This window comes from Zootoca vivipara, chromosome 9, assembly GCF_963506605.1.
Source record: "Zootoca vivipara chromosome 9, rZooViv1.1, whole genome shotgun sequence".
Taxonomy (NCBI): domain Eukaryota; kingdom Metazoa; phylum Chordata; class Lepidosauria; order Squamata; family Lacertidae; genus Zootoca; species Zootoca vivipara.
The window spans coordinates 28,022,984-28,049,679 of NC_083284.1; the positions used below are offsets into that span (position 1 = coordinate 28,022,984).

General features: G+C 40.4%; 1 protein-coding gene across 3 annotated transcripts in view; it reads left to right on the plus strand.

Moving 5' to 3' along the window:
* Window positions 1-6,991: 6,991 nt before the first annotated feature.
* Window positions 6,992-26,696, plus strand: part of USP53 (ubiquitin specific peptidase 53) — a 31,766-nt gene continuing 12,061 nt past the window's right edge. The window contains exons 1-11 of one of the 3 annotated variants that reach the window (XM_035112312.2): window positions 6,992-7,143; window positions 14,557-15,175; window positions 17,549-17,641; window positions 18,418-18,552; window positions 19,043-19,156; window positions 19,237-19,319; window positions 21,048-21,153; window positions 22,480-22,626; window positions 24,457-24,606; window positions 24,987-25,158; window positions 26,258-26,407. In XM_035112312.2, the coding sequence (XP_034968203.2) occupies window positions 15,032-15,175; window positions 17,549-17,641; window positions 18,418-18,552; window positions 19,043-19,156; window positions 19,237-19,319; window positions 21,048-21,153; window positions 22,480-22,626; window positions 24,457-24,606; window positions 24,987-25,158; window positions 26,258-26,407 (1,294 nt within the window). In that variant the 5' untranslated portion in view covers window positions 6,992-7,143; window positions 14,557-15,031. Of the gene's footprint in view, window positions 7,144-14,556; window positions 17,642-18,417; window positions 18,553-19,042; window positions 19,157-19,236; window positions 19,320-21,047; window positions 21,154-22,479; window positions 22,627-24,456; window positions 24,607-24,986; window positions 25,159-26,257; window positions 26,408-26,696 lie in introns of those variants that run through there. The other 2 variants (XM_060278563.1, XM_060278564.1) reach the window with 2 other exon arrangements.

Genomic DNA, 26,696 nt, shown 5'->3' on the forward strand with positions numbered 1-26,696 from the left:
AAGTGCATTTAAAGCCCAAGGCTTCCCTGAACTATACCGGTAGTTTACTTCTCATAGAGTTACAATTCACAGCACCCTTAACCAATTACAGTTCCCAGTATTCTCTGGGGAAAGCCACATGCTTTAAATATATGGTGTGGATGTTACCCAACGCAAGGGGACCTTAATTTAATGGGAACTGGATCCTCTTACACTCCAAGCAAAAGAACCAAAATATTACATGGATAATTGCACAAAAAGGTGGCTATCAATACCATGCCTAATAATGGTATTGGTATGGTAATGCAGTTTCTCACAGGTGGGTGAAAAGGCAGGACTGATACTATGTAATGCTTGTATAATGTGGTATTCCCTGGAGTTTTCCACATGTAATCCAGTGTGTTCCTTTAAATCCCCCTAATTATGGGTGCACTTTTCTCATGTCCCAATTATTTACAATCTATGATTTGTGGTTATGAAAATAAACAAAAATTGCTTTCCATACAATGTGTGCTTTATTTCATTCAAATATGCCTTAATAGGACATAGTCCGAATAGGGGAGTAACAAAAGCGGAGAGACATTAGCACATCCTCCTCTAAAAGGGAGAAGTTGTGTCAATGAGATATTTGGGATTGTCCGCTCCTTAATGGGCTACCTCTTTAATCCAGGCATCCCCAAACTGCAGCCCTCCAGATGTTTTGGCCTACAACTCCCATGATCCCTAGCTAAGAGGACCAGTGGTCAGGGATGATGGGAATTGCAGTCCAAAACATCTGGAGGGCCAAAGTTTGGGGATGCCTGTCTTAAATCTGTCCCACTCAGAAACTCCGATTTTGTCCCCAGAGAAAGCCCAGCTGTTTGCTCTACCACAGACAAATAATCATTCACAACACAGGAGAAATTGAAGTTATTTATTTATGGCCTTCATATACTGGCCTTTAGTTAAAAAATATCTGAGCGGCTCACAAAAATCAGTCATCATTTAGGGTTGAGGCCTGAGGAAGCAATAATAGCGGGAGCTTTCTACATGACTTATAAAGCCTTAATTCTAAATAAGGATTTTAGGCTGCAATCCTGTACCCACTTACCTACAAGTAATCTCCCCTGAAGAAAGAGGGACTTTATTTCTGGGTATGCAGGTCTAGGATTCTATTTTTAGTTGCAGATGAATCGGATTAATGCCCATGAGTTACGTTTTATTTATTTAACAAAATTTATGTACTGCTTGATTGTAATTAAACCTCTAAGCAGTTCACAAGAAAAGCAGTTTATAGGCAGTTTACCCTAGTTACATCAAATCTCTACAGGCTACCTGAAGTGTTGGTGCTCAGACTGTGGCTTGTTTAAACCATGGTTGACCTTTAAATCTAAACTGGGAAACTGTGGCTTAATCCCTTCTTAGTAATCAGGATATGAAACAAAGATCAAATCCCAGATCCAGATCCTGGTTAATAAACTGGGACTCAAGCAGTTTCCTGATTTGGATGTAATAGAAAAATGTGATTTACACAAGTCATGATCTCAGATCTCACCCCTTCAGGGGGAGGAAAGAATACCCAGGGGTACTATATATAGCTTGTTCTTGGGTTGATAAGCCATGGTTTATAAGTCCAAGGTTATTATGCCTGAACCAGTCTTCTGAACTGAATTTCTCCTCCAACTTGGAGCCTTCCTCAGCCCGAAAGATGCTGAGTTTCCTATTCATTTAATAATTTTAACACTGTATTGTGCCTATTATTGATTTTATTCTTTTCCTATCTTTTCTGACTGGGTGCCATCATGTTGCTGTATGACCCATCATGACAGAGCCCGAAATTTTGCCTCCCAGCTCACTTCGTACATTTCTTCAGAACACTCCCCCCCCCCCATGCGTATCCTCCAGTTCTTACAAGCTTGGCTTCAGGCACACTTGTAAATACTTTAAACAGTCGCTCTTGGGTTTTTTCCTTCCTGTGCATTTCCCAGTAGCCAGAGAAGTCACGTAATAAACCTTGCTGCTGCTTTGTTTATTTCACCCACATTGCCTTCACCCTTAACTTGCCTCAAGAAAATTTGTTCTCTTTGGAAGTTCTATGAAAATCCCTAGCACATACCTGCCAGAGCAAAAAAAAAAAAAAATCTCTTCGCTATCCAACATTTCTGCCAATGAAACAGGGTGCCTTTCTTTCATTTATCATGACTAATGTTAATACTGGGCTTGGAGCAACAGAGGGGAAGGCAGACACGAATTAACACAAACAAGAACAAAGGTGGGAATAGAGCTCTATGTGCCTTGTAAAAAGCCTTTCATTTCCTAGGTAATCCACTTTCTAATTCAATGACACAAATAAGCATCCCACAATTTAGGGGCCACTTGTTTGTAAACTTCCTAATGTTCCCTACTGTGCAAACTGCAATAATCTCACCACATGACATAGCAATGCTAGAACTGGACACTTTATTATGAAAAGTGTGTTCCTAACAAAACATAATCAGTATTAGAGGTTAAGTAACTGATCTTTTCGTTCCTTGCGTCAGCCTTACAAATTTGCTGACATGGTCCAGCTATTTCTCTTAGGATATTGGCTACGAAGCAAGAAAACCTGAAAAGGCCAGAAAACATTGCCTTGGAGAGTTCATGTCTTTGTGAAGATGCTATTCTGCTTAGGCCAACTAAGTTGGAACTGAAGCAATATATATTGCATAGTGAATTTATTTGCAACATTATTAGGCATGTTAGAGAAAGCAACAGGAAATCAGAAATAAAAAATATTAAGTGCATATTCTTCCACTGAATTTAAGAAAAACTCTCTGGTGAGTAGTACAACTAAACAATATCCAATGGCTGGAATGGATAAAATGTAAATTCATTTTTAAAAATGACCTTTCATTCAAAATCAAATCTGTCTTTAATTTGGAAATCTAAGAATGTAGGTAGTTATGGTTATAAGATGCACATTGTCCTTTGTATTGCTTCTCAAACCTTGTTCTTGTTTTTACAAAATTATGCTTTTCTAATCTGATATCTTGAAGAAAGTTACATTTTAGACATTAAAAGTGCATCACACTACAAATCTCTATTTTCAACATACCTATTTTTCAAACATGTTTTTATCTAGCCTTTTTCCTGCAAGCTATGTTAGCAAGGAGTCATTTATCCATTTAAAGCAGAGATGGGGAACCTGTAGCCTTCTAGATGTTGTTGGACTCCATCAGCCCAGCCAGCATGCCCACTGGTGAGAGATGATGGGAGCTGTAGTCTGATCTAAGGCACACTATTTATGTTGTTGTAGTAGTGTGAGCAGCACTGCTCTCTACTGTGCTTTCAGGTAGTGCAAGAAACCCAGGACCACTCAGGAGGAGCCCATGCCAGTAGCCCAAAGGATGATGCCGAGATGTAGAATAGCAACATTGCAAGCTCTTCCCATGTGGTCTGGAGCTACTTGTGGTAGCAGTATACACTAGGAAAAAAAACTGTGAGAACATGATGATTATTGAGTCTAACCCAGATATCTGAAGGACCCTCTCCTACCATGTAAACCTGCCCAGTTATACAGATCTGTAGGTGGGGTCCTCCTGGTACTCTCACCAACCTCTTGGTGAGAGTATATGCAAGGGCCTTTTTGGTGGTGGCCCTCAGTGCATGGAAAGCCCTCTTGACCAAGATGCACATGGCCCTGTCACTATACAATTCCATTGATAGGTCAAGACGTACCTTTTTGCCCAAACCTTTGGATACAGCTGAGTGATATGGAGTACCCACTTCTGTTTTATTGTAAAACTCTTTTAAAATACTGTTTTAAACTTATTTTTAATTACTTAAATTGTGTTCTGGAGATGTCCATAACCTGCCCTGAGACCTTATAGTGAACGGCAGGCTACAAATTCAAACGAACCAACAAACCTCAAAGTGGATCTAGGAATCCAGAAGTGAGAGAGAGCATTTTAGCAGCTGCAGAAAAGACTGTTCCCCAAAGATGCTCCATACAACTGCCATGCAGCTTCTCCATGCAACTTCTGCTTTGTCCACGTGATGATGAGAACAGTGACAAAATGGAACACGGAATAAACTTGTTTTCTGCTATTGCTTAAAGGTCAAAGCAGTGTAGTAAAACAAAAAAAATTGTGATCTTCTAATCGCCCCACCCAATCTGAAGTTTCTGCCATCACCAGCACATTGCTCACAACAAATTCCAATGCAGGACAGATTCACAATAGCCTTTATCCCTACTGCACAATGTCACCTCTTTCCAATGTCAGGAAAACCCAAACATAATATGAGTTTTCATGGCAATAATATGACCCCACAGTTCCCGAGCCTCCATACCTTTCTTGTTTGTCCATGTCCTTCCTTCCAATAATATTTAGACCCTCCAGTTCTTAAGCCATTTGTGCAATCTTGCATCAGACCTTTGTCTCTCCTTTTTCCAGATTCATGCTGGCCATTCCTTTCGCTCAATTCCCTGTCTCGTGGCCCAGTCTCACATCAGTCAATGACTGCTTGCATCAGTCATTGGCTCATAGTCCTGCTCCATGCTTTTTCAACCCTTCTGTCCCATCCCCTGCCCCCATCTCACATCATACTTCAGGCAACAGAATACATTTTCTCACCTTTATTAAGTCCTAAGATTTCCATTTCTTATTAACCTCTCCTTTCAATGCCTAGGTTAATTTGCTTGCCTGTCTTTTCATTGGCCACTGCCTCCTCTACTCTTCCCTCCGGTTCCTGACTCATAGCCCTAGGTTACTCTGCACTCCCTCAATGAACTCCGTGTCTGGGTTCCTTATTCCTGGAATCCTCCTCTCCTTGGATCTCTTCCACAACACTTCCTTCCCCTGGGGCCTATGATCTGTTTCACATGAACAGCTTACAGTTTCATTCCCTTAGCCACTGTAATGCTTATGAACATTCCGTGTTGTCGCAGCAGGACATGCAGATGAGCATACATTTTCTTCATCACTGAGTTACACAAACCTCAACCAGGGGCCAGGATTCATGGAAACATGACTCTCCTGGGCAGACTTGCTCCCAGCTTCACAGAAAGGGGGGAAAGGACAAGAAAAGGAGGGGAGAGGGAGAGCACATAGGGAGACAAGTGGAAGAAAGATGGTAAATATGCTAGGCAGGGGAAGACAAAGAGATACTAGGTGAGGTAAGAACAGGGGACCAAGCACAATACAAGGCAAAACAGGTTCCATGGTTTGGGAAGCTCTCAGCAATAATCCCCTGGTGGACACTTCTCCTAGCTTCCCTGGTGAGGGCTAATCCTCCCACCACACCGTCCAGAGGGAGGTGACCAAAGACAGCAGCTACTGCTCCTTGCAACTACCTCCACAGCTTGCTGACCTGAGCAGGCAAGAAGCATCTGGTGCTACCTTCACTTTTTCTGTCTCAGTGTTCTTCAATCATGGGTCTCCAAATGTTGTTAGACTGCAGTTCCCATCATCCCTGACCACTGGCCAAGCTGGCTGGACATGATGGGAATTCTAGTCCCAAGGTTGAGGAGCACTGTGCTAGATGGCATGGCCACTGGAACCGGGTGAAACAGGCCTAGCCTTCCCAGAGGGAGCCTATGAAACTGCTCCTTGAGGATACCTGACAGTAGAGATGCTAGAAGTAAAGCCCCGTCCTCTGTGCTGCCCAGAGGGAGATGGTGATGAAGTGAATGCAATGGCTACTCTTAACCTCCATCACTCAGTCTCACCTTGCCTGCTCACTCCTTCTAAGCAGCAGTGCCCAGCCTATTTCCTGTTGCTACCCACTGCAGACAGAAAAGCAGCAGCATCAACCACTTCTTTGGACAGCTGCTTGCTTCCCTGCATGAGTGTTAGGAGCTGTTGCTGCTACTGTGACATGTCTTGTCACAGCATCCAAGCAGGATTCACACTTCTCTGGGGATCCCCCTGCCAGTGGTGGCGGCTTGTCAGGGGTGCGTACCAGTGGACCTCTCCAAAGTACTAGTGCCAAAACTATTCACCAATACCAGCTTCTGCTGCCAGCCATAGAATAGGATATGAATGGGATGTGTGTGACAGAATAAAAATAATAATAAGTGGGTATTTGCATGTTTTCAGCTTTGTTCCATCCATTAGATTTCTGCAAGAAAGAAAAATGGAGCTGCTTGATGCCAAATGCCTTGCCCCTTATCAATGGGCACTTGCCACCATGGCTATGTTCTACCTCCACTATCAGGGAAATTATGTGTCTCAATACTAGTTATGGGGAACTGTGAGTGGGCACAGTGCTGTTCAGCTCCGGTCCAGCTCGCAGGGTTTGTACAGGCACCTGGTTGGCCACTGTGAGAACAGGATGCTGAGACCTTAAGTGTGGGTAAATGATGATGATGATGATGGACGGTCCGTTCTCCTGATCCAGCAGGCTGCCAGTTCCTGTTCCGCAGCTTGTTGACAGCTCCACCTTCGGCTTCTTCCCAGCATCCATCATCAGCACTCTGGGTCGCGCAGCCCGCAGGATGAACTGAACCGGAATCCCGCGCGCGGCCAAACCTCCCTCGCCACCGCCGTCCCAGGCTCTGGGGTTGATTGATTGATTGATTGATTGATTGATTGATTAATTAAAGGAGGGGGAGTGGGCAAAACCTTGAGCTTGGGTTGGATGCTCCTGGGATGACGTCACGCCCCGCACTTCCAATCACTCCCAGCCTTCGTTTCCCTACGGTCTCCCTTTCCTTTGCCCAATCGGAAGCCGGCATTTCCCCCGCGCTCTCGCTCTCTCCCCCCTCCCCTTTTCCACTTCTCCCTCAGCGTCTGAAGTCATCGGAATGAGCAGGAACTCGCTCCAGACTGCCCCGACTACTTGCCCCGCCCACGCCAGTCAGCTGCTGCTGCTGCTGCTGCGCGCGCCCGGCCTGCCCGTGAGCGAGCGCGCCGCCCGCGAGAACTCCCGCCCTGCCGCTTCTCTTCCCTCCCCCCCCCCAGGTTCTGTCCCTCGCTCTCTCCCCCCTCTCAGCGAGGGCGCTCCAAGCGGGAAAGAAGAAAGTTACTCAGCGCGGGGGGGGGGAGAAGAGGGAGCGAGGGGGCGGGGCCACCGCCTGGTGCTGGCGGTGGTGGGCGGGGGAAGGAGCCCTGCCTGCGGCATAGTCTGCTCGCTTGCCGGACGGAGGAGCCCGCGCTCGGGATGGGGAGAAGCGACTGGCGTGGCGGCGGCGTCGCACCGGAGGAGGTGAGTCCCTCAGGGCCGGCAGGGGACCCGGCGGCGGTGGCCGTGGGGTGGGGGGCTACCAAGAGGGGGAAGCGGCGCCTCTGACGCTGGGGGAGAGCGAGTGAGGAGCGCCGGCCAAAGAGGCCACGGCTGGGGAAGGGAAGGGAAGCGAGGTGGCCAACGGCTGGCCTTTCGAAAAGCCGGTCGGTTGAGAACTGGGGGCGGGTAGGGCCCGGGGTACTTGGCCAGCTTCTCTCGCTTCCACGTCCACACACACCCTCACCCTCCTCCCTCCAGCCTGGAACTTCCTGGCACGGAAAGTTTTTCCTCCGGCGGCAGGTGCCTGAGGCGGCGGCGGCGGGTGTGAGCTGAGTTTGCCCCCTCAAGGGCCAGCTCGTTGCTGCCCCCTCGGATTTGGCCCAGCATGTCTAGTGGTCTAGCTGGTCGGCTTCTTCTGCCGGGGGGTGGACCCCCACACACGACACGCCTCTGCTGCCACCACCACCCCTCGCATTCTCACGCATCCCTCCAGGGCCCTTCGCGGGGTGGGGGATTGAGGGTCTCCTTGGTGGAAAGCCTTTCATTGCCCACCATCGCCTTTAAAACAACAAGAAGAACCTGTTCCTCCCCTCCCCGCTGTATATTTTTCCTTCTGGTTGTCGAGTCCTTCGAGCCGGTTTTTTTTTTAAATCCTTTAATAATAATAATAAAACTCTCTTCCTCCTTGTTTACTACTTCACGCTTTCTGCTCCAGCCGTCGCTGCTCCGTATCTGTTTATTGGCTGTTGAAATGGCTGGGCTTATGACAACTCTCCGCCCATACCTTGCTCTTTAATTCGGAGCCTTTCTTAAGTGTTTACATGCTGCGGGTAGCCCGCTCACCCACAGCGTGTGGTACGGTTTCTGATTTTTCTACTCTCCTCTCCCCCCAAAAGCCTCCCTCCATAGTTAACTTCAGCAGATATTATTACATCGAAAGCAGAAGCAAGTAATCAGCATGCTTGTTATTGGAAAGCGTGTTTAGGGCGAGGAATGGTCCGGGTTTGAGAGACTGGCCCACGGAATGGGCCATTGTTTTGACTGCCGTTGCATCAGACAAGGTTTTGCTAAATTTAACGTTTCCAGATCATTGAAACCTGTGTGAATAGGATCTGCATAGTATCCAGTACAATATCTGATTTCCCATTCTTGGGTATGTGTTAGTCAGTTTCCAGCAGATTTTTGGCCCTATTTTAATCCTGTGTCTTCTCTAATTTGAGTTTGTTGATCTTCTTGCATGAAAAAGACTCGCAAATGACATGTTATATCCTTTTAAAAAATTGTGGTTTGCATAAAATACTTGGAATATTCAAGTATTTATGTTCAAATGAAATGAAACTTCATTTTGTTAATGTAGCTAGCTTCAAGAGTGTTAAATGTTAATTTTTAACCTGGATGTTGCACACATGCTCAGTGATTGGCATTAAGTAAGGAAACTGCCTTTGAAGTTTACAGGCAGTTTATGTGTGGCTTGCTGTACTGCTTATGAAATAAATGGGTACATAACTATTCGGTATTTACAATTTTCTTCACTGAGCAGTAGATACTTTGTTTTCTGTGAAGTTTTTCAGATATCATATTCATGTTTTTGTGAAAGAGCCACCCAGGGAACTTTGGTAATAACACAGTATTTGGATGAATAAATACTTACAGTATACATTGAATGAGTAAATACATGTACAGTATTAGCTTGTTTGTTGGGTGGGATATATTTATTGCCCAAAGCCACGCTTCATAGTAGCAAGTAGTGCAGCACAGGTGACTGCAGTGGGGGTGGGGAGAATTAACAGAAATTGGAGCCCTTCACCCTTGAGTGAACAGAAGTACCTTTCTGAAAACAGGTCCCATTGAGCTCAGTAGTTATTTGCTCCTCCAAGCTTCAATACTCAATGTGTTAATTCTTTTAATGCAGTAAAGGTAATAAATGTAAGGACCCCTGGATGGTCCAGTCGAATTCGACTTTGGGGTGCGGCACTCATCTTCGCTTGCAGGTTGAGGGAGCCAGCATTTCTGAAGAAACCCACTGAAAAATCAAATAGTAAAAAAATAAAATTGTAGCAATTGTCTTAAGTGAATATAGTTCATACTTTGAACTGAATAAAGCAGATCAGATTGCAGTATTTGCCAGTAATGTTAAATGGCTATAAATCTTGGAAGCATTTCAACCTAGATTCAAAACATCAGATTTAGTCATTGTTTCAGTAATCAAATGCCTTGCAGAGTAAGAAATGGAAACTCTCAAGCCATAGTTATTTGATGTTTTCAAAACCTTCCCGTTTATTTATTTTTGTAAATATTTTCACCTTCCTAAAAACTGACTTCATGTGTTCAGGACATGGTTCCACCCCTGCACATTGTATGAAAAGATTATTACTGGAATCTTGATCTTAAATTCACAAGTTTCGTTACATAGAAGTTCTTTCTAAGTCTTCTAAGATTTATAGTCTGCTAGACTAGAGGAATGGGCTTATAGTGTTATACCATTTTGCAATATGAAACTATGAAATAATTTTCCCAGGGAAACTTGTCAGAATGGAAATCTGAGCATATTGAGGAGTGTAAAACTTGTTTTTATTTCAACTGGCCTTCTGGAGAGCAGAGGGTTGAAATTTTAAAATCAGTAAATATATATATATATATATATATATATATATATATATATATATATATATATATATATTTGCCTTTTAGGAATAACATAGGACCTTCAGCTATAGAACCAACTAACTCTAGATCATTAATTGCAAGAGAGATGCTTTAGCACAGTCATGCAAAACTGAATATCTAAACAATGTGCGCCACTCAAAAAAGTATATTGTCTCTGAGCGGTGTGTATCAGGTTGAATACAATAAAGATTAAATTGGTTAAACTATAAAATCAGAAATTACTTGAAATACCTGCTGGAATAAGAGCATATTCAGTAGATGCTGAAGGTTCAACGGGAAGGGCCCTGGCTGATCCTGGGTCCTATGAAATCTAAAGGGTTTTGGGGAAGAGATAGCACTCCTTCAAACTAAAAAGGGCACTGTATCAGTAAATATATTTACAGTGGTACCTTAGTTCTCAAAATTAATCCGTTCTGGAAGTCCGTTCCAAAACCAAAACATTCCAAAACCAAGGGGTGCTTTCCCATAGAATGTAATGCAAAATGGATTAATCTGTTCCAGACTTTTAAAAACAACCCCTAAAACAGCAATTTAACATGAATTTTAATATCTATCGAGACCATTGATTCATAAAATGAAAGCAATAATCAATGTGCTGTACTGTACTATAAAATAAATAAGACAGTACAGTGGACCCTCGGGTTATGTTACCTTTGGGTAACATAACGTTCAGGTTGTGAATATGGCCAACCTGGAAATGTATACGTACTTCCAGGTTTCACCGCGTGTGCATGTGCAGAAGCGCTCTATCGCGCCATGTGCAGAAGCAGCACCTCATGTTGCAGACTTTCCAGAGTACGTACACTGTATTGTAGATGATAAAAAAAAAATTACCTGCACTGATGATAGTTATTGTTTGGATTGCTGGGGGCTTTTATCCATTTCCGCAGTCACACATTCAATCAATCAGTAGCTGAACTAGGTTCCACAAAGTCACAAAAACAAATTAACCAAAAAAACCTCAAAAACAAAAACAAAATAAATAGCAAAAACAAAAGCACAAAACTTAATACCGTACGTTACGGAAGTCTGTTTGACTTCCAAAATGTTTGAAAACCAAGGCACAGCTTCTGATTGGTGCAGGCGTCCCGAAAACAATAGCTAACGGCCGCGTTGGACATTCTGCTTCCGAAAAACGTTTGAAAACTGGAACACTTACGGGTTTTCGGCATTTGGGAACCAAGGTTTGAGTACCAAGGTGTTTGAGAACCAAGGTACCACTGTATTAAATATGGTCATATTTCAGCTTCATTAAATGGAAGTTTCTGTACTTTTGATTGTTCTTACTGGGAGAGGTGAGTCAGACAGTGCTGCATGTTGTGGCTGCTTTATTACGGAGGAATAGTGGTGGTAATGGCTGATACAGTGGGGATGATGTCAGGAACTCTGTTTAAATCAGCAAGTGTTACAAATGGCCTGTCACTGTTAGCTAAGTACATAAGACCTGTACTGGATCAGGCCAAAGGTCTGTCTAGTCTGGCATCCTATTTTCCAAAGTGGTCACCCCCGGAGCTTCCTGAAAGTGCACAAAAAGGGCATGATGACAACAGCTCTTCCACATTCCCCCACAGCCAAGGTGTGTGGCCACTGATCATGGATATTTATGGTTGATAAACAAACTGTTGATAAACAAACCTTCCAAGTGACTATCATTTATATTTTGTGGCAGGAAATTCCATAGGTTTATGCATCATGTGTGAAGAAGTACTTCCTTTTGACTATTGTGCATCTACCATATTTAATTTGCCTGAATAGTATGAGAAAAGGAGAAGCATTTATTTGCTTTCTCTACAACATTCTTAACTTCTAACATGATGTTCACTCTTCTGAACTAAAAGCCCCAGCCTTTCTGTTCTTAGGGAAAGTATCTCAGCCCCTTGATCATTGGAGTTGCCAACTTTCACAGCTCTGATACCCTTTTTGACATGGGGATTCTGGGTGTTAAAAAGCCACCTGCAGTTTCTGTTCATAGGACAAATTATTCTGGACTTCTGCTTAATGTTGCACGTGGTTAGTATTCCTTACAGTTTTGTGTTGATAAAGGTATCTCGTATTTGCTACCACTCCTAACAGTATTTTAAGTCAGACCCCCCCCCCCCAAAGTTGTTTTAAGACTGACCTGGATCATTTGTCAGCATTTTTGTAATAATTATTGGTTCTCTGAGAACATACAGTGTTTTGGTTTTAGACCACCCATGATGCCTAGAATCAAATAGTGAAATGAGTATTTTCACGTTTGTTTTCTTTAATTTTGGTTAATACCATAAACATATTATTTCAATAACCTCAAAAAAAGAGAAATTGTCAGTCTGTTGTTTGAATCTTGGTCCAGAAGCACAAAAAATGTGGAGTGGTTCAGAAAATGTGTAAGAGGTTGGATAGGGAGATAAACCTAATGTATTGCTCACATAAGATGGATTTAGTGTTTGAAAATATATTGTAGTGCTGGACTTTTACCAAGTTGCATCGGATGTTTCATTCATCTGACATTTTGAGTATGTAGATTTATTCCAATTTATCTTGAAATGTATGGTATATAGGCTCTTGTTTTGAGCATACCATAGCTGTTTAAATTTAGTGCTAGTACCTCTGGAATTGAAATAACAAGTTGCTACAAGAAGTGCAGTTTAAATGATACCATTGCTTGAGTACAAAGAGTTCTGTAGAACTGGTGGAAAAATACATAAAATGTTGGCTTGGTTCAAAGTAACTTTATTCTCTTTTTGTACAGCCTTCATCTGTAGTTACACTCATTCAGTACAGCGGTACCTCCGGTTACAAACGCTTCAGGTTACAGACTCCGCTAATCCATAAATAGTACCTCGGGTTAAGAACTTTGCTTCAGGATGAGAACAGAAATCATGCTCCGGCAGCGTGGCAGCAGCAGGAGCCCCCATTAGCTAAAGTGGTGTCTCAGGTTAAGAACAGTTTCAGGTTAAGAACGGACATCCAGAACGAATTAAGTTCTTAACCAGAGGTACCACTGTACTACAAATATCTTTTTATCAGAAGTAAACATTTGAATGTTTTTCTTTTGTCTTCTGGATTTACTCGTTACCTGTGTATCCTTTTGATTGTATTGTAGCTCTAAAAAGACAGCTAACTGAGCAGCACTGAGTAATTGTCAGAATAATATTAATAGTAATCCAGTCGGGATATTTCAAGAGCATGGATGATCATGGCCAGGCCATCCCCATCCAAGAGCAGTCATAGCTACTGAACCAGCTAAAGCTGGGAAAAGGCCCCCCTGGGCCTCAAATGAGGGGCATTCCTAAGCAATACATCTGCTTTGTTGAGTACAGCTTCATCCAGAACAGTTTGCACTCCCAGAGTCTGAACACAAGAACCACTGGTGCATGTGACCTCAGACTTAATGGGATTTAGCTTCAGTTTCTTGATCCTCATCCAGCCCAATACCAAGTCCAAACATTGGTCAGTCTCACCTGATTCAATGGCAAGAGAAGTAGAGCTGAATACTATTAGCTTATTGATGGTCCCTCACCCAAATTCTCATATAGTGGTTTCTCAGTGGCTTCATATAGATCAGAGATGGGAACCTGTGGTCCTCCAGATACTGGACTCCAGCTACCACCAATCCCAGCCAGCATGGCTAGTGGTCAGATATGATGGGAGTTGTAATCCAGCAACATTTTGAGCACCACAGATTCTCCATCTCTGATATAGATGTTAAAAAGATTGATAGAATAGAACATTGTGAGATCCCACAACACAACTGGTATGCGGGTTGAGCAGCCCCCCATGCCATCTTCTGAAGCTGACCCTGTAGATAGGTTGGAGCCACCTTATATCTATGCCTCCTACCCCCAATCCACAAAGGCTGTATTATTGAATTTTATTTTATTAAAAGTCACTGTGGGAGAAAGGAGGAGCAGCAGAATTGTATTCCAGCTCCTGGCAGTGATCATTAGGGCAACTAAAGCTGTTTCAGTGTAAAACCAAACCTAGGCACAGAATGAAATGGGCCTAGGTAATGAGTTTCATCCAAAAGCACATTGAGTTGGCTGCCATCAGGTATTTGTGCCCCAAGGACTTTATATGTTATGCTATCAATATATAGAAACCTAGAATTGGAAAAGAAAGCTAACAGCTGTTTCTTAAGATACAGTAAGTTAATTCAAGGGTCCATAGAAAGAAAGCTTTCTGTTCCATTATTGTAACTACATTCCCCACATTGAGACCCATGTTGGGCAAATGATTCCTGCACTGCAGGGGATTCGACTAGATGACCCTTCCAATTCTACTTTTCTATGATTGAGTTCAACATGATCAGCTTACGAAATGCCTTAACATGGCAGCCTTGATTAGCTAACGCTCTCTTTTTGTAGTGGTTGACAGTAGTTAAAGGTGAGATGATGATTTTAGGAATTTTTTTATCAGTTGGTAGATGTATTATACTTGGTAGATGCTTTATACCAAGGTTCCATTGGCAAATGTATAGGTGAAATGCATGTTGCATCATTTGTATGTTCTTCTGACAGATTCCTGGGATCACTCATTCCAAATGGTGAAATGGTCTTGGAAAATGAAGTTATTAAATCCACTTACCATCTCTCTCTTCCGCTCTTACAACCCATCTCTTCATCCCAACCAAATAGCTGGAATGGAGAGAAGCCCTGTGTATCCATCTATGTTCTGTCTTTGCTGCTGTCAGCTGTGTACTTCAACTCTTTTGCTAACTTCAGATTCCCTCTCCCTTTCTCCTTACAGATTTTGAAAGAAGACAGATACACGGTGGAATTACTTTTGCAAACCACAGGAAGAAATGTGATTTATTTCTTAAAATGAAGAGAAAGAACCAACCTGCAAAAAGACTAATTATAGCTAAAACTAGCTAAGAATTTCTGGGTTTTTTTCAATATATAGCTGCCATAGTATTTAATAATTATCTTCCAAAGAGTCATTTGCACTAATATTAAAGAAGAAGAAAAGGTGAAATGCTATAAAGATTGTCAATAAGTATTTGTATAGCTTTTCATCATAATATTACATGATTTAATCACCAGAACAAATTTTTTCACATTTTATTTTATAAAATAAAAAGAGCAGATGCGATATCGACTTAATGCAATCTGAAGAGTTGGACTTCTGAACACAATGCCGTAACTTAAAGGCAGTTGTCAGGACTAGGTTTGCTTTGCTTGGAATCCTTCAGTCTTATTTTATAAACACTGTTTCCTAAATAATGGCATGGGTAAAGTTCTTGAGGAAACCTGGAGGAAACCTTGGAAAAGTATATCAACCTGGAAGTGTGATGTCTTTGGCGCCTACCAAGGGCTTGCTAAATGAACCAGGACAAAACAGTTGCTTTCTTAATAGTGCTGTACAGGTAAGGAACTCCTCATATTTAATGCAATAAAACACAGATCAAATACCTATTTAGTCCAGCATTATATTTCACATAGTGTCCAATCAGATAAAGCCTACAAGCTTCATAAGTTACATTGAAAGCTGGCTATTAATATCATTAAAATGCATTTTCCTCTCATTCACTATGTATCTTCCAAGATTGTACATGGTGACAAGAATGAGAAGGAGCAACAGCCTCCATTTTCCTTGCCTTGCCTTTTGTACAGTTTGGTTCCAGAAGGAGGGGATGCAAGTGAATTGGCAATAGTGACTGTGGTGAGGAGGTGAGTCCACAAGAACCCAACAGCCAGCAGTGAATTCAAGTCTACTGTATATAATTTATAGACTCTTGAAACCAATGAAGCATATACTGTATATGCTAATCTAACCTTTCCTAACCTTGAGTCTCCCAATGTATTTGCTAAGCAAATCAGGCCAACAAGTAACTTTCATGTAATTTGAAACTTTTTTAAAAAACAACAACAACAACAAGTGAACCCTAAGGCTAGCAAACGACCACAGTGGCTTCCCATTATTGAGCTGGTGTAGTATTTTCCAGAAAGGTTGTCATTTTCCCTTGTATGGCGGCTAGCATGTCTGATAATTGCTTCTTGTTTGTATGAACAGGCTCTTCTTCTACTTAAGCTGAATTTGTAGGACTTCATAATATTGTGGTTATTTGTATTCCATAGAAAATACATGTTAAGATGCTACTGAATTTTATCTTAGTTGTGCTAAATTAAATTTTGCTTTAGTATGCACAAATTATCAATGTTTGTCATTTAATCATTTTTGGTAGACGACACGGAAATGCCGTTTACCTTCCCGCCACAGCAGTACCTATTTATCTACTTGCACTGGTGTGGTTTCAAAGTGCTAGGTTGGCAGAAGCTGGGACAGAGCAACAGGAGCTTACCCACATGTATTGAAACAAATTTGACCCTGTGTTTTCAGTGGTTGATGAAGTATTGGTTATCCTCCTTGGCAAGGAGATCCTCCTTGGCAAAGAGGACTTAATCAAAGTAGGACTGCAGACTTGAATACATCACTCACAATTGGAAAACTTTCCCTTTAATTGATCAGCATTTCAACATGGGTGTTATAAAGCTTTGCTTAAGTAGGAAGAAAATAATTCCTTTGAAAAGCCTTTAATAGGTTTCTTTTACTAACCTATTAAGGCCACACACCGTTACAAAAGATTCAAGAATATGTGAACATAAATTGCCATCAGAAGTAAATTGAGAGCATTTTAGAATGCACATTAAATGAAGTTAAATGATAACCTGTATCTGATGTGTTTGGAGTGAATATGCACTGCTATATATGCATTTAAATAGGGCCATGCTGAATTAGGTTTTCTTCATAGTCCTACTTTAAATGTCTTTGCACTTTGACATTGTATCCCTTCTTTCAAGTATTTGTTCAAAATGGGTAAGATAGGTTAGAAGTATTTGTGATTTGTTCATGGAGAGAATTGCATGTGCAGACAAAGCTTGATTTGATGTTTTCAGCAGTTAGAATTGCTGTATTATAGACAAGCCATTGTTTAAATTGAAGTATAGCTGGTCATTTCGGCCACTGAAAACCGCTCTGTGTATGATAACCTTTCAGCTATCATGGGGGAAAGTATCTACAGCATTTCAGTGAAAATTCTAATACTTCTTAGTTTTTGATCTTCCTATTATCCTCCCTTCTAACAAGTAGTTTGAATTTGCATATGCATAACTTAATTTTTTTCAGTGAATCTAATGGCACCATTAAAACCAGAGATGATGAGCCTACAACTCCCAGCATCCCTTGGCAACATGATCATTGGTCATGAATGATGGGAATTGTAGTCCAGCAACATCTTGAGGACTACAGGTTCTCCCCATCCCTGCTTTGAACCATCATTCATTCATTTTACCGTCCATCATACAAAGATCACAGGCTGGTTTACAAAAATACATACCATAATAACAAACAAAAACCATACGACTCTCCCCACAGTTTAAAATGCCATAGATTGTTTAATTAGCCAAAGACCTGGGAAAAGACCAATGTTTTGCCTTATGGCTAAAGATATGTAACGAAGGTGCCAGGTGAAACTCCCTGGGGAGAGCATTCCACAAGCGAGGAGTCACTGCAGAAAAGGCCCATTCTTGTGTTGCCACCCTCTGGACCTCCCACAGAGGAAGCAGATAAAGAAGGGACTCAGATGATGATCACAGGGTCCGGGGTCTAGTACTCCATGTTGTCATGGTGTATCAGTACTGTAATGAAAGATCAGTTTATTGTAGGCCTTCAACTATTTATGTGGACAAATATGTTATTGAAGAAATTGAAACTTTTATTTTCTGCCTCCTCATCATAGGTTTTATGGCAACTTGACATATTTCGGCGAAGTTTAAGAGGTCTATCAGGACATGTTTGTCAGGGTGATGCCTGCATATTCTGTGCTTTAAAGGTAAGTTTAGAATCACACTATCCAGTTCATATAAAGATTTTAAAATTCTTATACAAGGGAAACGTGATTCAAAACTTGTTTTTGTAAAGGAGCATTTGTTAACAGCTATAATTGCTGCCACTTAAGTATTTTGTATACTGTTGTAAGTAGAGCAATGGAATATGGATTAGAAAACTGGGAAAGAGGGGACAGAGGTGTCTCTTTAAATCCCTAATAGCATGTCCTTGAGAGGGAGAGCAGGAAATGCTAGAAATCTGAGCATGAACACTTCTTTGAAGATATACTGAAACATTGTGTTGCCAGTCCCACTTGTCATTGTTGCATGGAACCTCCATGCTCAGTATACCAGCTGCTGAGGAGCAACTGTGGAATTGGGTTAATCTCCTCATGCACTGCTTTTGGGTTTTCTGGGGGTTACTGATTACACATAGAGGGAAGCAGGTTGTTAGATTTGATTGATAGTTTCTGATTCAGAGGGCTCTTACATTCCCTTCACCAGTGCAAGGATTGTTACTACCCTAGGGCAATGTCTCATTGCAAATCCCATTTATTTTCTTCAGGGTGTTGTTGTGCAGAAAATGGGAAACATGGCCCAATAGAGAGGGCAGGTAATAAGTTTTTTCTCTACCAGAAGAAGAAATATTTGGTATTGCACTGTGTTCAACACATCAGACTTCACTGAATTTTCTCCTAGATGAAGAAATCATTGGAGTATGCTAGCCTATTTAAAAACTGGATATTCAGAAGTATTAATTAATAGTACTGTTGACTTTCAGACTATATTTGCACAGTTCCAGCACAGTCGAGAAAAAGCACTCCCATCAAATAATATGAGGCATGCCTTGGCTGAAAGCTTTAAAGATGAACAGCGATTTCAACTTGGTTTCATGGATGATGCAGCAGAATGTTTTGTAAGAGCTTGATATCATGCTTTTCTTTAAAAATTGTCTTTGATACTTTGTGGCAGTGATGTGGTTAGTTTGGATACAAGAGAGCCATATTCACAGCTCTCACTGAAGCATCTTAACCTGTAGGTTTTTGGTATCACTGGGGTTTAGGATGAGAATAAATTAAAAGGAATCTAAATATTTTGGACACAAAAGTTCTATACCCTTTTTTTAAAAGGCGGACTTGAGAAGAATACACATGATGAATATTTAATACAATTATTGTTGGAGACATTGTTTACTGTCCATTACTTGGAGTTAAGTGGAACTGAAATTCATAACAAGAGAAGAGACAATGTGCCTTGTGCTTTGCTTCACCATCATGTGGCATGAGGGTATCCGGAAGGGTACTGGACTTTCAGCATGGGAGTCTGGCATAGCATTATAGGGAGTCTAAATGCTGGGAAAGCAGGATATAAATCTATTAAATGAATCAATGCATTCCTTTGTTTAGGAAAACATCCTTGAGAGAATTCACTATCACATAGTACCAAGCAGTGAAACAGATATGTGTACTTCTAAATCCTGCATTACCCATCAGAAGTTTGCTATGACATTATATGAACAGGTAAGATTTGTGTTTGTTGTTGAATTTAGTGCTCTTAAAGTTTCCAAAGTTACAAAAATTAAAACTTTTTTTATTTGTAGTGTGTATGTCGCAGTTGTGGGGCATCTTCAGATCCTTTACCGTTCACAGAATTTGTGCGTTACATTTCAACAACAGCTCTATGGTAAGAGACCTTGTTTTCTCCCTTATTCTTCCCCAGACCTCTTTTCTTTTCTTTTCTTTTTTATTTCCAGATTCTCATAGTATGAGAACTGGGAATTCCAAGGAATAGTGGAGAATAGAATGGAGGTGGGTGTGTTCAATACCTTGTTGATAAACTTAATAATACTTTAAAAATTCACTAACTCCCAGGGATACACATTTTTTGTACAGATTTCCATAACACATGTTACATGAGGATCAAACACGTATGTAGCTAGCCTTCCTAGGACACTGCTATGGTTACAGGCTATATGGTGTTTTAACTTCAATAGACATTCATATTATTCCTTTTTCCTGTGTTATACCAAAAGTTAAATCACTGGTTCATTTATTTATTTGGAATATCCTAAATACACCATAACACAATAAAACAGAAACAAGAGAGATTACTGTTCTGCAAGAGTTAAGGATTCAATGACATTTGAGGAAGCAGCGGGTCATGTTTGAAAATACACACATTCAACATATCTTACACCTACCCTTGCTCTGCAGTAACATTTCACACCATCTATCTGATTCTGCCTCGTTCCAATAAAACGTAGTTCTTAACCTAGTTTGGACATAGCAACAGATTACGTATAAGTTTAAATCAGGTAGCAGATGCTTTTGATATCCTCCTCCTGGCACTTGCTAGAGGAGGAGAGGGGAAGTGGCGTGCTTGAGCACAAGACTTCTGCAGGGAAGTTCATATAGCCCTAAACTATGGCTCAGTGTTCTGTAGGAACCAGGCCATTGAATCAGCTCTCATCTTTCACCCTCAAGAGCAGGGCATCAATTTGGACTGATAGGAATTGAATTCCACTGGGACGACAGGAAATAAGATTGGAATTGAGTTATGTTCCATGGCAGGAGCTACTTAAAGACTCGACTGTTTCCGGGCTCTGAAGAGAGAACAGGAGTTTACTTAACTCCTGCTAGGTCCCCCCCCTTCTTTTAAATAAACTAGGGACAGTTTATTTGTCTTTCTCTCACCCAGTCTCACACCTTGCTGAGTTAAGCAGGATCGGGAGGTGAGTGCCCTGGACAGTTTTAGCAGTTGGTGAGCAGGCAACAAAGGAAACCTCTCTCGGGACCAAATGTTCAATTTCAGTCTTGCCTCTTGCCCTACCAGGTAGAGTAACTTCCAGTCAGTTTAGGCTGTAGCCCTGCTTCCAGGTAGAATGGAGGCAAGAAGCTATCAAAATATTTTTAACCAGGGGAATATTGCAAAACATACAATTATGGCATTATTATAAGACTTTTATCCATACACTTCATCACATTTACGAATATTTTAGACTATATGTCATAAATGGCCCCTTCCAGAAATAAAATGGCTGGTTTACAGTGATGTATACCAGTACTGAATGCATAACATATGGATTTAAACTATTTATCAATGTGACCATAACCTGCAGTGTATTTTAGTTGCTTTACTCTGATATTACTCTGGAATGCATTTCTCAAATATTATTGATTTTTGAAATCCTTCAAAAGAAATTAGGGTGCAAAATAGTAATGGTTATATAATTCCCTTATTCCTTTTCATACACAGTACCTCTGTCTGATTCTTCATTCTCTGCATAGATTAAGATTTTAGAGTTCTAAAACACCCACATTTGTTGTATAGTACATGGGCCAAATAGCAGAAAATAGCTGTTTACTACTATAGTATTATATGCTAAGTTTAAAAGTTACTTCTTCTCTGCAGCAATGAAGTTGATAGAATGTTGGAAAGACATGAGCGGCTCAAGCCTGAATTGTTTGCAGAACTGCTTCAGACTGCAAATACTACTGATGACTTCAGGAGCTGTCCTGTGAGTAAACAAAATATGTTTCTGTTTGGGCTAACTTCATAAAAATGATGAAACTGAACACTCCATGATCACTGCATAACTGAAAAGGGAATTTGGTCTGTTTCTTTCTCATCTCATTGATTTATCTTTGGAGATCCATGTGTAAGCTACCCTCAAACACTTAAATTTAGACTAATATTGTAAAACTGCCTTGGATTACCACATTCTGAAGCCCTATTTAGGTGTTAAAATGTGCTGATAACCCCATGAAGGAGGAGAATGGGAACGCACACATTTGCCCTCCACTTGTGCGGATTCTTCCCAAAGGTTCTCCTTGGGTTGGGGGCATGCCTGTAGTAGCTCACTGTACCAGACACACATAGCCTGCTTGGAGTTCCAGCTCCCAGGGACACCCCACATGCATTCAGTAGGCCACCCTGCTGCACACATGCTCTTAATCCACAAACAGTTTTTGAGATTGGTCACCATGAGCACATACTGCCATGCTCTTCGCTTTCATGGGGTTACTGTCATGTGTTTATGAATACCTGAAGAAGGCTTGAGTGTTGGAGGCAAGTAGGGCATGGACAAGGTCCTCAGGAAGATAGGGAACGGCCTCTTGGATGTATGAATGAGGACCACTGCTTATTTTCCTCTGGCTCTCAAATGAAGCAAGTCGCTTTGGGCATCTATTTTTTTTAAAAAAATTGGTGTACCTTATTGGGTTCTATATATGGGGCAGGACAGTGTTTTTATTGTTTAGAGTGCATACAGTTGTGCACACGGCTAAATTAATTTATATTCATAAAATTTATTACTCTGCATACACTCAAACTTAGAAGTATAGGAATTGTTATTTTGGATAATTTGACCTGAAAATAACACTTGTGATTTAGACCTTTCAGATGTAAATCATGTGGTAGTAAAGGGCTTAAGGTGTCAGAGTAATATACTGGTAATGCTTTATAAAACACAGTAGCATGACTTGCTAAACAAAAATAATATTTTGCCTTCAATTACTTCCCTCCTCATTCTGTCAGTATCTGGATGTGTTGCAGAAATATCCAAGTCTGTCAAATAGCAGTGATCTGAGGACTAAATAACAGTAATCTATCTCTCTGTCTTCTGAAATCTATTGTAGAAAGTAGTCGTAAGAAACTCAGCTGAATAGGGCATAATTACAATTAGTTTGGTGTTTATTTTAGATCTAAATATTAAGTTGCTAAAGTAACATGCTGTAAAGTAATTGTGAGACATATATTGCAACATTTACTCTGAATTCAATGTGAAATGGATAAACCCTGAGGATTTATGCTAATTAGTCTTTATCTTTTCTCCTTTTTCTAGAGTAACTGTGGCCAAAAAATAAAAATCCGACGTGTTCTCATGAATTGTCCTGAAATCGTCACAATTGGCTTAGTCTGGGATTCAGAACATTCTGACCTAACAGAAGATGTCATCCGGAATTTGGCAACACAACTTTATCTTCCAGGGGTATTTGAGCAACAACATTTAATATAATTGTTTTGGGTCATCCTCACCATTTAAAAACTTCTATGTTCTTTTGAGAGTTTTGTGTGCCAAAGAGGTGCTCATTCATTCCTGTCTCATAGTGCCATCCTATGCATATCTACTCAGAAGCCCCACTGAGTAAATGTGCATAGGATTGCAAGCTAAAAGGGGGGAAAGTCTCTTTTAAAAAATACCTTAACATTCGAAATGTCCTCTTTTTAGTTACTATAAAATGCTGCAGTTCAGCTACAGAATTTAAGTTGCTTTAAAGTGTGACTTTATAAAAACAAGATAACATACAACAGATACAATTAAAACTATTTTAGAGTTTCCACCCCGCTTTTCTATTACAATCTTTAAAAACGATTTATTTTGAAAATATCATTGGTGGTGGTTAGTTAAGGTATCTGGGTGGCATGCAGTAAAATAAATGTATGAAATCCTGTAAAATAAAGCTGCAGAAACAGCAATTGTAAAGGTACTATAAATCCAGCTGAACAATCAAAACTTTAATCAGGACTAGCTTACATTACACTATGACATGGCCAGGCATATAAAAAGGGTTGTATGCAACTAACTTTTACTCAGAGTAGACAAAATTTAACTTAGAGCCATTAATTTTGGTGGGTCTACTCTGAATAATAGTTAGCTGAATACAGCACAAGATGTTTGCCTAGTGTCAAAATAACATCATAGTTGACTCTTGCTAAGCCTGTCCGGGGAGGGTATTTCGCAGATAGTGTGTTTAACAGTGGTACCTGATCTCCTTGGTCACCAACTAACAAAAGATAAAGCAAATAATAATGTTTAATTTCATCAGGAAAAAAACTTACTTAAAAGCCCTGGGAAAATAATGTGCTCACCTGGCACTGAAAGGAAGTGCCAAGTGGATTCCACAGTCAGGGCATTGGCTGGTTAATTGCCAATAGACTTTAAATATTTTGATTAATAAGGCACTCCCAATTAAATGGACAGCATATCTTTGTTAAGTCCCTAATACTTTTCATTACATGTAATGTTACCTCTATTTGTAAATTTTGTGTTGTATTGACAATATTGTATTGTGTGGACAAATAGTCATTTCTGTTGACAAAGATGCCACCTTACAAGATGGTGCCTGCTTATTTATAGATGTGCAAGTAAACAAGTTTTTAAAATTTAAGGTATTTATACCTCTTAAAAACCAAACAAAACTTTAGTGCAGTGGTATCTGAAGAAGTGTGCATGCACACGAAAGCTCATACCAAAATAAAAACTTAGTTGGTCTTTAAGGTGCTACTGAAGGATTTTTTTTCTATTTTGCTTCGACTCAGACCAACACGGCTACCTACCAGTATTTAGTGTAGTGGGTTATTATAGTATTAATAACTTTTTAAAAACAGTAACAATTCAATAAAAAACCCAACAATTCTTAATCTTTTTCAGTTCTCTGACTAAAGATTGCAGGACACAAACAAATTTTAGAGCAGTTTAAGGAGATGAGAAATCCTGATTCAGAGCAAAAATTTTGACTGAATCATTTTTGAGATTGCCTGAAGGAGTTTGCCCTGTTGTGGTCCAGTCATGCTGTAATTAGGAACATGTCATCAATAGCAACTACATACACAGTTACGTGTAGTAAATTACAATGCTGGGATAGGTCACTAATTATCATATAATGACCAATTCTTGACATCAGTGATTTTGTCTACAGTTTGTTTCTATACTGCTAACTTGAAGTAATGCGCTATATCCCATTTTTCAGCTTGGTTACATAGATTTAATGCTTTTTAGCTCTGCCATACTTTTTGACTGATGAATCATTTTTTGCAGCTGTTCTATAGAGTTACAGATGAAAATGCCAAAAATAGTGAGCTTTATCTCGTGGGGATGATTTGCTACGCAAGCAAACATTATTGTGCCTTTGCCTTTCATACCAAGAGTTGCAAATGGGTGCTGTTTGATGATGCTAATGTGAAAGAGGTACGTTTAGCTGTTCTGATTTGGTGATCTTTCTATATAACTGCCTACATGTGTTCAAAAGTAAAATGCAATACTTATATGTAGTTCTGACAGCCTTGATGTCAAACAAATTACCTGAATTCTTCTAAAGCACACATACTTTCTGACAAGGTGGCACTTAAATGAAAGGAAATTTGTTACTCCACTAAGTTTTCACTGTTAGAAAAGACATCAAACACTGACATGAAAGTAGCTCTTTTCTCTTAAGAAGTCAGAATAATCTCTCTTGAGACGTTGAGTCAATTGAATATAGATTATATCTATTTTATCATCATTGAATTACAACTATTACTTAACTAAATTAAATTACTTATATATCTCATGAAAACATAACTTTTTAGGTTGGAACAAAATGGAAAGATGTGGTGTCCAAATGCATTCGGTGTCACTACCAGCCATTGTTGCTGTTTTATGCAAATCCAGATGGTACACCTGTATCAGCAGAAGATGCACCAAGGCAGACAATTCACTGGTCTCATTATAAAGCCTGTGCGGGAAATGAAGAAGAACTTGGTAATACACTTGTCTCTTTCTTCATATTATTTTTAAAAAATTGCTAAGTGCTTAACTGTGTACGCAGTCTACATATACATGATCTATTGGTGTGTCCTGAGTTAGTAGCTGGAAAGAAGGAAGCAGCCAGTCCTCTCCTCTAGCCTTGGGTAGTATGAACTTGGCATTGTATATGCTGATTTTCCCACTCTTCCTGATCTACATTTAATTTCAGTTGCTGTGCAATGAAACTGACTACCTGGTGGTTCTCATGATACAATCTGAGAGTGGGAAACATCAGGGAATTAGCATCCCTGTGGTGAAAGTAGTTAGATAAGTTCTTAATGTGTCATGGAAGCTGGGGGTGGAGGAGATTGAAGGGTCTGGGTACTATTAATGTTTCAGCTGAGGCAATATAATGGACCTACCTCCCATATTAAGGAGGAATGGGCTTAGAAATAGTTGCAGTGTTTCTGTTGGAGCAAGGTAGCATAGGAAGGAGGCCCTTTGGGAATATAGTTCGAAATATTAGGTGTTTTAGTTTTTCAATGTGGGGAGTTCAATTAGTATTGTAGGGTTTTTTGGTTTTCTGCATTTAGTGTTTAGCTACAGAACTCTTTGAATGTTATCACATTTATGCTGACATTTTTTCCACTGTACTACATGGACTTCAAACAAGTCTGGTAAGAAAAGTAAGGGCTTAACTACCAGTGGCATTGTTCACATATTTCAACAAACTTCCATTTAATCTGACTTCTTTTCATTTGAAGAGAAAGGAGGTGCATGGTGTGATCCAGAATATACCACCAAATCAGACCAGGGAACCATGCTGCCCAGGGGGCAGGTGTTGCTGAAAATTGTTCCCTCTTGGGAACAATTTCTGATGGAAAGTGTTGCTTACCGTAAACAGCATTGTCAGGAGCAAATAGCATCAGGTGATTTTCAGTAGAAAACCAGTGTGGTACTCGAGTGAGAAAAGGCAGTCAGGTTTAAGTATGCTCACTCAAACACATGATTGATGACACATACAGAACTTAGGCCTTAATTCTAGTGCTAGAGATGATTGTTGGTTTTTTTTAGCCTCAAATATATTAAGATTGTTTAACATTCCTTTCCATAGGATTTGAAAAGTCTACTTTTTCTAAGTCAGATCGTGTGAAAGAGAATGGGTTTGGAGAATCAGTTACTCAGAAGAGTAATAAAAAATATCAGCCAGATGACTCAACTTTTAGTCGAAACCATGTTCAGTCTGGTGGTGTCAGAGGATCAGGTATATATCTTAAACATTATAGCGATGTTAACTTACAGTGCTTATTAGGCACTGGTTTTGTTGAATTGGATGTGTAATAGTTTTAGTGGGTAACACATTTGAACTGCACAGTAATGTAACATAACATTATTTAAGATATATCATTTTGGCTGTTTACATTTGTTTTGAAATTTCTGACCATTAGGGAATGTTTTGGCTTACGTATATGCAGCATCTGCAGCTATTTATACTTCTAGTGCTTGTCTGGTCTGCTGGTAGCATGCTGAAATCTGCCATACTGGTCTGGTGG